This window comes from Oncorhynchus mykiss, chromosome 4 (genome assembly GCF_057628025.1).
Source record: "Oncorhynchus mykiss isolate SJ-2025 chromosome 4, ASM5762802v1, whole genome shotgun sequence".
Classification (NCBI taxonomy): domain Eukaryota; kingdom Metazoa; phylum Chordata; class Actinopteri; order Salmoniformes; family Salmonidae; genus Oncorhynchus; species Oncorhynchus mykiss.
Window position 1 is genome coordinate 84,844,634 of NC_143025.1, and position 15,751 is coordinate 84,860,384.

Genomic DNA, 15,751 nt, shown 5'->3' on the forward strand with positions numbered 1-15,751 from the left:
TTAGAATCATCACCCCTATGACCCTCTTAGTTAGAATCATCACCCCTATGACCCTCTTAGTTAGAATCATCACCCCTATGACCCTCTGAGTTAGAACCACCACCCCTATGACCCTCTTAGTTAGAATCATCACCCTATGACCCTCTTAGTTAGAATCATCACCCACCAGACCCTCTTAGTTAGAACCATCACCCCTATGACCCTCTTAGTTAGAATCACCACCCCTATGACCCTCTTAGTTAGAACCACCACCCACCAGACCCTCTTAGTTAGAATCATCACCCTCTTAGTTAGAATCATCACCCACCAGACCCTCTTAGTTAGAATCATCACCCCTATGACCCTCTTAGTTAGAATCATCACCCACCAGACCCTCTTAGTTAGAATCATCACCCCTATGACCCTCTTAGTTAGAATCATCACCCTATGATCCTCTTAGTTAGAATCATCACCCCTATTACCCTCTTAGCAGTGACCTACTGTATGTCACATCCTCTCCATTCATGCCAATGAGACTCATGTCACATGATGAAAGGAGGAGCCTATCAGATCCTGTGTCTCAGTCTGTCTGTCTGTCTCATCAGGAGACTCTAGTGGACTGGTGTGATGAGAAAGAACTCAATCTCATCTTGACAACCGGGGGGACAGGCTTTGCTCCCCGCGATGTCACACCTGAGGTAAGTGTGTGTGTGTGTGTGTGTGTGTGTGTGTGTGTGTGTGTGTGTGCGCACACCTCAGAGATGGCTGGTGGGAGGAGCTATAGGAGGACAGGCTCATTGTAATAGCTGGAATGTAATTAATGGAACGATATCAAACATATGGAAACCACACGTTTGACTCTGATCCATTAACTCCATTCCAGTGAGCCTGTCCTCCCTCCCATAATTCCTCTCACCAGCCTCCTCAGGTGAACCTGTCTGTATGTCAAGGCGGCTGTATTTATTACTATTACCCTATACATTTTAGCCTGCTGTGTTAACCAGTCACAGGCTTTGTTTCCTCTGTGTCTACTGCCTCTAATCTGCACCAGCTCCCCTTGTTTCAAATGAAACTAACTTGCAGATCCAAAATGTATGTCACACTGAAACTGAGCCCCATTTAGACTCAGAGCCACCAGAGCCAGTCCTGTCTGTGTTGGTGCCTCCATAGATGATTAACACATACACACATCCGGCAGAGAGAGCATGTGCCACTGGAGTCCCTTCATACATTACTACTGGAGTCCCTTTATACATTACCACTGGAGTCCCTTTATACATTACCACTGGAGTCCCTTTATACATTACTACTGGAGTCCCTTATACATTAATACTGGAGTCCCTTCATACATTACCGCTGGAGTCCCTTCATACATTACCACTGGAGTCCCTTCATACATTACCACTGCAGTCCATTCATACATTACCACTGGAGTCCCTTCATGCATTACCACTGGAGTCCCTTCATGCATTACCACTGGAGTCCCTTCATACATTACCACTGGAGTCCCTTCATACATTACCACTGGAGTCCCTTATACATTACTACTGGAGTCCCTTCATACATTACCACTGGAGTCCCTTCATACATTACCACTGGAGTCCCTTCATACATTACCACTGGAGTCCCTTCATACATTACCACTGGAGTCCCTTCATACATTACCACTGGAGTCCCTTATACATTACTACTGGAGTCCCTTCATACATTACCACTGGAGTCACTTTATACATTACTACTGGAGTCCCTTATACATTACTACTGGAGTCCCTTTATACATTACCACTGGAGTCCCTTCATACATTACTGCTGGAGTCCCTTTATACATTACTACTGGAGTCCCTTTATACATTTCCACTGGAGTCCCTTCATACATTACCGCTGGAGTCCCTTCATACATTACCACTGGAGTCCCTTCATACATTACCACTGAGTCCCTTTATACATTACCACTGGAGTCCCTTCATACATTACCGCTGGAGTCCCTTCATACATTACCGCTGGAGTCCCTTCATACATTACCGCTGGAGTCCCTTCATACATTACCACTGGAGTCCATTTATACATTACTACTGGAGTCCCTTCATACATTACCGCTGGAGTCCCTTCATACATTACCGCTGGAGTCCCTTTATACATTACCACTGGAGTCCCCTATACATTACCACTGGAGTCCCTTATACATTACCACTGGAGTCCCTTATACATTACCACTGGAGTCCCTTCACACATTACCACTGGAGTCCCTTATACATTACCACTGGAGTCCCTTCATACATTACCACTGGAGTCCCTTTATATATTACCACTGGAGTCCCCTATACATTACCACTGGAGTCCCTTATACATTACCACTGGAGTCCCTTATACATTACCACTGGAGTCCCTTCACACATTACCACTGGAGTCCCTTATACATTACCACTGGAGTCCCTTCATACATTACCACTGGAGTCCCTTCATACATTACCACTGGGACACTTGTGGGTGGGTTGGAGAAACACAGTACTTAGTAATATGTTATACGATAGCAGTGTGTGTGTGTGGGTGTGTGTGTGTGTGTGGGGGGGGGGGGGTTACCCTGTGTCCTGTCTAATGACGAAGGCTCTATTTACACACATCTTCTCTAGTGATGATCCCACTCACTGTAGGTGTCAGGGGATTCTCTCTCTCCCTCTTTCACCCTCTTTCCCTGACCACCCCATTTATCCCGCTTCCTTTCTCCCAATAACTCTCTCCCCCTCTCCCCGTACACCCTCCTCTTACCCCCCCCCCCCCCTCTCTCATACCCTCCCTGACTCCCCTTCCCCCATTCTCCCCCTCTCCCTCGTACACCCTCCTCTACCCCCCTCTCTCATCCACCCTCCCTGACTCCCCTTCCCCCATTCTCCCCTCTCCCTCATACTCTCCTCTCTTTCTCCTCTCTTCTCCTCTCTTCTTTCTCCTCTCTTCTCTTTCTCCTTCTCCTCTCTTTCTCCTTCTCTTCTCTTTCTCCTCTCTTCTCTTTCTCCTCTCTTCTCTTCCTCCTCTCGTTCTCCTCTCTTCTCTTTCTCCTCTCCTCTATTCAAAGGGTTATCCTCTCTTCTCTTTCTCCTCTCCTCTCTTCTCTTTCTCCTCTCCTCTCTTCACAGTGTTCTCCTCTCTTCTCTTTCTCCTCTCTTCTTTCTCCTCTCTTCACAGGGTTCTCCTCTCTTCTCTTTCTCCTCTCCTCTCTTCACAGGGTTCTCCTCTCTTCTCTTTCTCCTCTCCTCTCTTCACAGGGTTCTCCTCTCTTCTCTTTCTCCTCTCTTCACAGGGTTCTCCTCTCTTCTCTTTCTCCTCTCCTCTCTTCACAGGGTTGTCCTCTCTTCTCTTTCTCCTCTCCTCTCTTCACAGGGTTCTCCTCTCTTCTCTTTCTCCTCTCCTCTCTTCACAGGGTTCTCCTCTCTTCTCTTTCTCCTCTCCTCTCTTCACAGGGTTCTCCTCTCTTCTCTTTCTCCTCTCCTCTCTTCACAGGGTTCTCCTCTCTTCTCTTTCTCCTCTCCTCTCTTCACAGGGTTCTCCTCTCTTCTCTTTCTCCTCTCCTCTCTTCACAGGGTTCTCCTCTCTTCTCTCCACAGGGTTCTCCTCTCTTATAATCCTTTTAGGTTCTAGATAGCACCTTTTTTTCTAATAATGTATTTTAATAGGTTATTGCCAATGGTGAGTGATTTGACCCAGAATGCTGTGTGTTCTTCAAGCCTCTACAGATGTACGATCTTAATTTGAGCCAGTTTGCTACACCATGAAAAATAACCCTGCAGCAAAAGGACATGAGAATTATTATGTGGATTGTAATTAATGGATTTTTTTTGTAAGGGTTGATACATTTTTAAAGTGGAAATTTCGAACTTTTAGAAGTGACTACAAGATTGTATGTTCTGCTGTGCAAGAAAATACTCCGCAGCAAAAAATTAAGATCCTACATCTGTAGTGTGACACCATGCCATGATACAGTACTCATATCTCTGTCTTCTAGTGTGGAAAGCAATGTGATTGTATTGTGGATGATCATACATTCTCTCTCCATCTATCTCTCTCTGTGTGTCTCTCTCTCTTCCTATCTCTGACTCACTCTTTCTCTCTGTCTCTGACTCACTCTTTCCCTCTCTCTCTGTTAATCTTTCGCGCTGTCTGTCTCTCGCTCTCTCTCTCTCCCTCTCTTTCGCTCTGTCTCTCTCTCTCTCTCGCTCTGTCTGTCTGTCTCTCTTTCGCTCTGTCTCGCTCTGTCTGTATCTGTGTCTCTATCGACTGTCTTTGTCTCTGTCTCTATCAATTCAAGGGGCTTTATTGGCATGGGAAATATATGTTAACATTGCCAAAGCAAGTGAGGTAGATAATATGCAAAAGCTAAATAAACAATAAAAATGAACAGTAAACATTTAACACACAGAAGTTTCAAAAGAATAAAGACATTACAAATGTCATATTTTATATATATATATATATATATATATATATATATATATATATATATATATATATATATATATATATATATATATATATATATATATATATATAGTGCTATCTCTGTCTCGCTCTTTCTCGCTGTCTCACTCTCTCTGGCTTTCTGTCTGCCTGTCGCGAGACAACATCGTTACAACACTGTATATATATCTATATATAATATGACATTTGTAATGTCTTCATTTTGTGGGCAGTGAGCACATAGCCTGTCTTCTCTTGAGAGCCAGGTTACCTACGGCGGCCATTCTCAATAACAAGGCTATGCTCACTGAGTCTGTACATAGTCAAAGCTTTCCTTAAGTTTAGGTCAGTCACAGTGGTCAGGTATTCTGCCACTGTGTACTCTCTGTTTAGGGCCAAATAGCATTCTAGTTTGCTCTGTTTTTTTGTTAATTCTTTCCAATGTGTCAAGTAATTATCTTTTTGTTTTCTCATGATTTGGTTGGGTCTAATTGTGCTGCTCTCCTGGGGGGTGTGTTTGTGAACAGAGCCCCAGGACCAGCTTGCTTAGAGGACTCTTTTCCAGTTTCATCTCTCTGTAGGTGATGGCTTTGTTATGGAAGATTTGGGAATCACTTCCTTTTAGGTGGTTGTAGAATTGAACAGCTCTTTTCTGGATTTTGATAATTCCCGGGTATCGTCCTAACTCTGCTCTGCATGCATTATTTGGTGGTCTATGTTGTACACGGAGGATATTTTTGTAGAATCCTGCATGCAGAGTCTCAATTTGGTGTTTGTCCCATTTTGTGAATTCTTGGTTGGTGAGCGGACCCCAGACCTCACAGCAATAAAGGGCAATGGGTTCTATAACTGATTCAAGTATTTCTCTCTCTCTGTCTCTCTCTGTCGCTATCTCTCTCTCTGTCTCTCTCTGTCGCTATCTCTCTCTCTGTGTCTCTCTCTGTGTCTCTCTCTGTCGTTCTCTCTATCTCTCTCTCTCTGTCTCTCGCTGTCTCTCTCTCTGTCGCTGTCTCTCTCTCTGTCGCTATCTCTCTGTCTCTCTCTGTCGCTATGTCTCTCTGTCTCTCTCTCTGTCGCTATCTCTCTGTCTCTATCTCTCTGTCTCTCTGTCGCTATCTCTCTGTCTCTCGTTGTCGCTATCTCTCTCTGTCGGTCTCTCTCTGTCTCGGTCTCTCTTTGTCTCTGTCTTTCTTTGTCTCTGTCTCTCTCTCTCTGTCGCTATTTCTTTGTCTCTCTCTGTCGCTATCTCTCTGTCGCTATCTCTCTGTCGCTGTCTCTCTCTCTGTCTCTCTCTCTGTCTCTCTCTGTCGCTATCTCTCTGTCTCTGTCTCTCTCTGTCGCTATGTCTCTGTCTCTCTCTGTCGCTATCTCTCTGTCTCTGTCTCTCTCTGTCGCTGTCTCTCTCTCTCTCTCTCTGTCTCTCTCTGTCGCTATCTCTCTGTCTCTCTCTCTCTGTCACTATCTCTCTCTCTCTGTCGCTATCTCTCTCTCTCTGTCTCTCTCTGTCACTATCTCTCTGGCTCTCTCTGTCTCTCTCTCTCTCTGTCGCTATCTCTCTCTGTCGATATCTCTCTCTGTCGCTATCTCTCTCTCTCTGTCGCTATCTCTCTCTCTCTCTCTGTTTTTCTATGTCTCTGTCTCCGTCAGGCCACTAAAGAGGTGATAGAGCGGGAGGCTCCAGGGATGTCTCTGGCCATGCTGATGGGTTCTCTCAATGTCACACCACTAGGCATGCTCTCTAGGTGAGACACACACTAACATGCATACAGTACATACACACTTACATGCATACAGCACACACACACTTACATGCATACAGTACATACACACTTACATACATACAGTACACACACACATACATACATACAGTACACACACACATACATACATACAGTACACACACACATACAGTACACACACACATACATACATACAGTACACACACACACCAGGCCCCCAGTGTCCAGTCTGGAGAGTGAAGTCACTCTGCTCTGCTGGTCGGGTAGTGTGTAGCATCCTAGCAGTGCCAAAAAAAAGCCCTAGAAAGCCTATGTAAATTACGATCGCCAGAACGTCTCTAAAATTAGTTTATTATTAATTATTTTAAAGTTCGCTACAAATGGAGATATTTCATTAAACAGTGATCCATTCTGACTACTAGATATTTAATTAAATAATGATCCATTCTGACTACTACATATTTAATTAAATAGTGATCCATAGTGATCCATTCTGACTACTACATATTTAATTAAATAGTGATCCATTCTGACTACTAGATATTTAATTAAATAGTGATCCATTCTGACTACTACATATTGTATTAAACAGTGATCCATTCTGACTACTAGATATTTAATTAAATAGTTATCCATTCTGACTACTAGATATTTAATTAAATGGTGATCCATTCTGACTACTAGATATTTAATTAAATAATGATCCATTCTGACTACTACATATTTCATTAAATAGTGATCCATAGTGATCCATTCTGACTACTACATATTTAATTAAATAGTGATCCATTCTGACTACTAGATATTTAATTAAATAGTGATCCATAGTGATCCATTCTGACTACTACACATTTAATTAAATAGTGATCCATTCTGACTACTACATATTTAATTAAACAGTGATCCATTCTGACTACTACATATTTAATTAAATAGTGATCCATTCTGACTACTAGATATTTAATTAAATAATGATCCATTCTGACTACTACATATTGTATTAAACAGTGATCCATTCTGACTACTAGATATTTAATTAAATGGTGATCCATTCTGACTACTAGATATTTAATTAAATAGTGATCCATTCTGACTACTAGATATTTAATTAAATAGTGATCCATTCTGACTACTAGATATTTAATTAAATAGTGATCCATTCTGACTACTAGATATTTAATTAAATAGTGATCCATTCTGACTACTACATATTTAATTAAATAGTGATCCATTCTGACTACTAGATATTTAATTAAATAGTGATCCATTCTGACTACTAGATATTTAATTAAATAGTGATCCATTCTGACTACTAGATATTTAATTAAATAGTGATCCATTCTGACTACTAGATATTTAATTAAATAGTGATCCATTCTGACTACTAGATATTTAATTAAATAGTGATCCATTCTGACTACTAGATATTTAATTAAATAGTGATCCATTCTGACTACTACATATTTAATTAAATAGTGATCCATTCTGACTACTAGATATTTAATTAAATAGTGATCCATTCTGACTACTAGATATTTAATTAAATAGTGATCCATTCTGACTACTAGATATTTAATTAAATAGTGATCCATTCTGACTACTAGATATTTAATTAAATAGTGATCCATTCTGACTACTACATATTTCATTAAATAGTGATCCATTCTGACTACTAGATATTTAATTAAATAGTGATCCATTCTGACTACTAGATATTTAATTAAATAGTGATCCATAGTGATCCATTCTGACTACTACATATTTAATTAAATAGTGATCCATTCTGACTACTACATATTTAATTAAATAGTGATCCATTCTGACTACTAGATATTTAATTAAATAGTGATCCATAGTGATCCATTCTGACTACTACATATTTAATTAAATAGTGATCCATTCTGACTACTACACATTTAATTAAATAGTGATCCATTCTGACTGCTACATATTTAATTAAATAGTGATCCATAGTGATCCATTCTGACTACTACACATTTAATTAAATAGTGATCCATTCTGACTACTACATATTTAATTAAATAGTGTTCCATTCTGACTACTACATATTTAATTAAATAGTGATCCATTCTGACTGCTACACATTTAATTAAATAGTGATCCATTCTGACTACTACATATTTAATTAAATAGTGTTCCATTCTGACTACTACATATTTAATTAAATAGTGATCCATAGGGATCCATTCTGACTACTACATATTTAATTAAATAGTGATCCATTCTGACTACTACATATTTAATTAAATAGTGTTCCATTCTGACTACTACATATTTAATTAAATAGTGATCCATTCTGACTACTACATATTTAATTAAATAGTGATCCATTCTGACTACTACATATTTAATTAAATAGTGATCCATTCTGACTGCTACATATTTAATTAAACAGTGATCCATTCTGACTACTAGATATTTAATTAAATAGTGATCCATTCTGACTGCTACATATTTAATTAAATAGTGATCCATAGTGATCCATTCTGACTACTAGATATTTAATTAAATAGTGATCCATTCTGAATACTACATATTTAATTAAATAGTGATCCATTCTGACTACTACATATTTAATTAAATAGTGATCCATTCTGACTACTACATATTTAATTAAATAGTGATCCATAGGGATCCATTCTGACTACTACATATTTAATTAAATAATGATCCATTCTGACTACTACATATTTAATTAAATAGTGATCCATTCTGACTACTACATATTTAATTAAATAGTGATCCATTCTGACTACTACATATTTAATTAAATAGTGATCCATTCTGACTACTACATATTTAATTAAACAGTGATCCATTCTGACTACTACACATTTAATTAAATAGTTATCCATTCTGACTGCTACATATTTAATTAAATAGTGATCCATAGTGATCCATTCTGACTACTAGATATTTAATTAAATAGTGATCCATAGTGATCCATTCTGACTACTACATATTTAATTAAATAGTGATCCATTCTGACTACTACATATTTAATTAAATAGTGATCCATTCTGACTGCTACATATTTAATTAAACAGTGATCCATTCTGACTACTAGATATTTAATTAAATAGTGATCCATTCTGACTGCTACATATTTAATTAAATAGTGATCCATAGTGATCCATTCTGACTACTAGATATTTAATTAAATAGTGATCCATTCTGAATACTACATATTTAATTAAATAGTGATCCATTCTGACTACTACATATTTAATTAAATAGTGATCCATTCTGACTACTACATATTTAATTAAATAGTGATCCATAGGGATCCATTCTGACTACTACATATTTAATTAAATAATGATCCATTCTGACTACTAGATATTTAATTAAATAGTGATCCATTCTGAATACTACATATTTAATTAAATAGTGATCCATTCTGACTACTACATATTTAATTAAATAGTGATCCATTCTGACTACTACATATTTAATTAAATAGTGATCCATTCTGACTACTACATATTTAATTAAACAGTGATCCATTCTGACTACTACACATTTAATTAAATAGTTATCCATTCTGACTGCTACACATTTAATTAAATAGTGATCCATAGTGATCCATTCTGACTACTACACATTTAATTAAATAGTTATCCATTCTGACTACTACATATTTAATTAAACAGTGATCCATTCTGACTACTACATATTTAATTAAATAGTGATCCATTCTGACTGCTACATATTTAATTAAATAGTTATCCATTCTGACTACTACATATTTAATTAAACAGTGATCCATTCTGACAGCTACATATTTCATTAAACAGTGATCCATTCTGACTACTAGATATTTAATTAAATAGTGATCCATTCTGACTGCTACATATTTAATTAAATAGTGATCCATAGTGATCCATTCTGACTACTACACATTTAATTAAATAGTTATCCATTCTGACTACTACATATTTAATTAAACAGTGATCCATTCTGACTACTAGATATTTAATTAAATAGTGATCCATTCTGACTACTAGATATTTAATTAAACAGTGATCCATTCTGACTACTACATATTTAATTAAACAGTGATCCATTCTGACTACTACATATTTAATTAAATAGTGATCCATTCTGACTACTACATATTTAATTAAATAGTGATCCATTCTGACTGCTACATATTTAATTAAACAGTGATCCATTCTGACTACTAGATATTTAATTAAATAGTGATCCATTCTGACTGCTACATATTTAATTAAATAGTGATCCATAGTGATCCATTCTGACTACTAGATATTTAATTAAATAGTGATCCATTCTGAATACTACATATTTAATTAAATAGTGATCCATTCTGACTACTACATATTTAATTAAATAGTGATCCATTCTGACTACTACATATTTAATTAAATAGTGATCCATAGGGATCCATTCTGACTACTACATATTTAATTAAATAATGATCCATTCTGACTACTAGATATTTAATTAAATAGTGATCCATTCTGAATACTACATATTTAATTAAATAGTGATCCATTCTGACTACTACATATTTAATTAAATAGTGATCCATTCTGACTACTACATATTTAATTAAATAGTGATCCATTCTGACTACTACATATTTAATTAAACAGTGATCCATTCTGACTACTACACATTTAATTAAATAGTTATCCATTCTGACTGCTACACATTTAATTAAATAGTGATCCATAGTGATCCATTCTGACTACTACACATTTAATTAAATAGTTATCCATTCTGACTACTACATATTTAATTAAACAGTGATCCATTCTGACTACTACATATTTAATTAAATAGTGATCCATTCTGACTGCTACATATTTAATTAAATAGTGATCCATTCTGACTGCTACATATTTAATTAAATAGTGATCCATTCTGACTACTAGATATTTAATTAAATAGTGATCCATTCTGACTACTACATATTTAATTAAATAGTGATCCATTCTGACTACTAGATATTTAATTAAATAGTGATCCATTCTGACTACTACATATTTAATTAAACAGTGATCCATTCTGACAGCTACATATTTAATTAAATAGTGTTCCATTCTGACTACTACATATTTAATTAAATAGTGATCCATTCTGACTGCTACATATTTAATTAAATAGTGATCCATTCTGACTACTACATATTTAATTAAACAGTGATCCATTCTGACTACTAGATATTTAATTAAACAGTGATCCATTCTGACTACTAGATATTTAATTAAATAGTGATCCATTCTGACTACTACATATTTAATTAAACAGTGATCCATTCTGACTACTAGATATTTAATTAAATGGTGATCCATTCTGACTACTAGATATTTAATTAAATAGTGATCCATTCTGACTGCTACATATTTAATTAAACAGTGATCCATTCTGACTACTAGATATTTAATTAAATAGTGATCCATTCTGACAGCTACATATTTAATTAAATAGTGTTCCATTCTGACTACTACATATTTAATTAAATAGTGATCCATTCTGACTACTACATATTTAATTAAACAGTGATCCATTCTGACTACTAGATATTTAATTAAATAGTGATCCATTCTGACTGCTACATATTTAATTAAATAGTGATCCATAGTGATCCATTCTGACTACTACATATTTAATTAAATAATGATCCATTCTGACTGCTACATATTTAATTAAATAGTGATCCATAGTGATCCATTCTGACTACTACATATTTAATTAAATAGTGATCCATAGTGATCCATTCTGACTACTACATATTTAATTAAATTGTGATCCATTCTGACTACTACATATTTTATTAAATAGTGATCCATTCTGACTACTACATATTTAATTAAATAGTGATCCATTCTGACTACTACATATTTAATTAAATAGTGATCCATTCTGACTACTACATATTTAATTAAATAGTGATCCATTCTGACTGCTACATATTTAATTAAACAGTGATCCATTCTGACTACTAGATATTTAATTAAATAGTGATCCATAGTGATCCATTCTGACTACTAGATATTTAATTAAATAGTGATCCATTCTGAATGCTACATATTTAATTAAATAGTGATCCATTCTGACTACTACATATTTAATTAAATAGTGATCCATTCTGACTACTACATATTTAATTAAATAGTGATCCATAGTGATCCATTCTGACTACTACATATTTAATTAAACAGTGATCCATTCTGACTACTACATATTTAATTAAATAGTGATCCATAGTGATCCATTCTGACTACTACACATTTAATTAAATAGTTATCCATTCTGACTGCTACACATTTAATTAAATAGTGATCCATAGTGATCCATTCTGACTACTACACATTTAATTAAATAGTTATCCATTCTGACTACTACATATTTAATTAAACAGTGATCCATTCTGACTACTACATATTTAATTAAATAGTGATCCATTCTGACTGCTACATATTTAATTAAATAGTGATCCATTCTGACTACTAGATATTTAATTAAATAGTGATCCATTCTGACTACTACATATTTAATTAAACAGTGATCCATTCTGACTACTAGATATTTAATTAAATGGTGATCCATTCTGACTACTAGATATTTAATTAAATAGTGATCCATTCTGACTGCTACATATTTAATTAAACAGTGATCCATTCTGACTACTAGATATTTAATTAAATAGTGATCCATTCTGACAGCTACATATTTAATTAAATAGTGTTCCATTCTGACTACTACATATTTAATTAAATAGTGATCCATTCTGACTACTACATATTTAATTAAACAGTGATCCATTCTGACTACTAGATATTTAATTAAATAGTGATCCATTCTGACTGCTACATATTTAATTAAATAGTGATCCATAGTGATCCATTCTGACTACTACATATTTAATTAAATAATGATCCATTCTGACTGCTACATATTTAATTAAATAGTGATCCATAGTGATCCATTCTGACTACTACATATTTAATTAAATAGTGATCCATAGTGATCCATTCTGACTACTACATATTTAATTAAATAGTGATCCATTCTGACTACTACATATTTTATTAAATAGTGATCCATTCTGACTACTACATATTTAATTAAATAGTGATCCATTCTGACTACTACATATTTAATTAAATAGTGATCCATTCTGACTACTACATATTTAATTAAATAGTGATCCATTCTGACTGCTACATATTTAATTAAACAGTGATCCATTCTGACTACTAGATATTTAATTAAATAGTGATCCATAGTGATCCATTCTGACTACTAGATATTTAATTAAATAGTGATCCATTCTGACTACTACATATTTAATTAAATAGTGATCCATAGTGATCCATTCTGACTACTACATATTTAATTAAACAGTGATCCATTCTGACTACTACATATTTAATTAAATAGTGATCCATTCTGACTGCTACATATTTAATTAAATAGTGATCCATAGTGATCCATTCTGACTACTACATATTTAATTAAATAGTGATCCATTCTGACTACTACATATTTAATTAAATAGTGTTCCATTCTGACTGCTACATATTTAATTAAATAGTGATCCATTCTGACTGCTACATATTTAATTAAATAGTGATCCATTCTGACTACTACATATTTAATTAAATAGTGATCCATTCTGACTACTACATATTGTATTAAACAGTGATCCATTCTGACTACTACATATTTAATTAAATAGTGATCCATTCTGACTACTAGATATTTAATTAAATAGTGATCCATTCTGTCTACTAGATATTGTATTAAACAGTGATCCATTCTGACTACTACATATTTAATTAAATAGTGATCCATTCTGACTACTAGATATTTAATTAAATAGTGATCCATTCTGACTACTAGATATTTAATTAAATAATGATCCATTCTGACTACTACATATTTAATTAAATAGTGATCCATAGTGATCCATTCTGACTACTACATATTTAATTAAACAGTGATCCATTCTGACTACTACATATTTAATTAAATAGTGATCCATTCTGACTACTACATATTTAATTAAATAGTGATCCATTCTGACTACTACATATTTAATTAAATAGTGATCCATTCTGACTGCTACATATTTAATTAAATAGTGATCCATTCTGACTACTAGATATTTAATTAAATAGTGATCCATAGTGATCCATTCTGACTACTACATATTTAATTAAATAGTGATCCATTCTGACTACTACATATTTAATTAAATAGTGATCCATTCTGACTACTACATATTTAATTAAATAGTGATCCATAGTGATCCATTCTGACTACTACATATTTAATTAAATAGTGATCCATTCTGAATACTACATTTGTTGTCACACAGGACCACGTGCTGACACAGACCAATCACGGGCCGGCAGGCTACGAAGAGGCTCCCTCCTTCCTGCCATAGACATTAAGGTTGACTTTCTCAGGCAGGATGAAAACGACTACATTGACCATGATCCCTTGCTAGTTAAGGCCACCTTCACCATGATCCGTAGTCATTTTTTTAGTGCCATTCAGCCCTTTTTAGCAATATGGTACGCTTCAAATTCTAATACTTAATGCGCCACCAGGAGTTTTACATTGGAATACGTGGATGACGTCAGCACTACAGTATCACTATCTACTGGTTTAATGTCTATGACACACACACACACACACACACGAACACACACACGAACACACACACACACACACACACACACACACACACGAACACACACACACACACACACACGAACACACACACACACACACACACGAACACACACACACACACACACACACACACACACACACACGAACACACACACACACACACACACGAACACACACACACACGAACACACACACACACACACGAACACGAACACGAACATACACACACACACACACACACACACACACACACACGAACACACACACACGAACACACACGAACACACACATGAACACACACACACATGAACACACACACACACACATGAACACACACACACACACACACACGAACACACACACGAACACACACACACACACGAACACACACACGAACACACACATGAACACACACACGAACACACACACATGAACACACACTACACACACACACTAACACGCATACTGTACAAACACACTCATAGAGATACACACACACATGAATGTATACTGTGTACACACTCCTCATTAACGCACACACACCTTTCATTGTGTGAAACTCTAATACACACTCTCCTCTCTTGTGTGTAAGCAGACCTGTGTGCGGCATCCGCGGCAAGACGCTCATCATCAATTTACCAGGGAGCAAGAAGGGTTCACAGGTAACGTTAACACCTGCTAAACAGGACCACTTTAAAGGGCCAGACACAATGAAACATCTGACTGGTACTTTGCACCTCTGCAGTTAACTTTGTTGTTCACATAGAACAGTTCTAATTCTGATTTGCCACAAGGCAGTAGCTTGTTTGACTTGTGCCTGCTGTAGCTAATTTAACCTAACTAGCAAGCTGCACTAATGTTTTTGCTAGCTTGCTAGAATGTGTAGTACT

At 35.6% G+C, this 15,751-nt stretch overlaps 1 protein-coding gene across 23 annotated transcripts in view; it reads left to right on the top strand.

Moving 5' to 3' along the window:
• The window catches only part of LOC110521090 (gephyrin), a 161,565-nt gene that overhangs the window by 78,728 nt on the left and 67,086 nt on the right, over positions 1-15,751 (top strand). For all 23 annotated transcript variants that reach the window (XM_036976176.2, XM_036976177.2, XM_036976168.2 and 20 more), the window contains exons 4-6: positions 585-677; positions 6,076-6,170; positions 15,457-15,523. In XM_036976176.2, the coding sequence (XP_036832071.1) occupies positions 585-677; positions 6,076-6,170; positions 15,457-15,523 (255 nt within the window). The remainder of the gene's footprint in view (positions 1-584; positions 678-6,075; positions 6,171-15,456; positions 15,524-15,751) is intronic.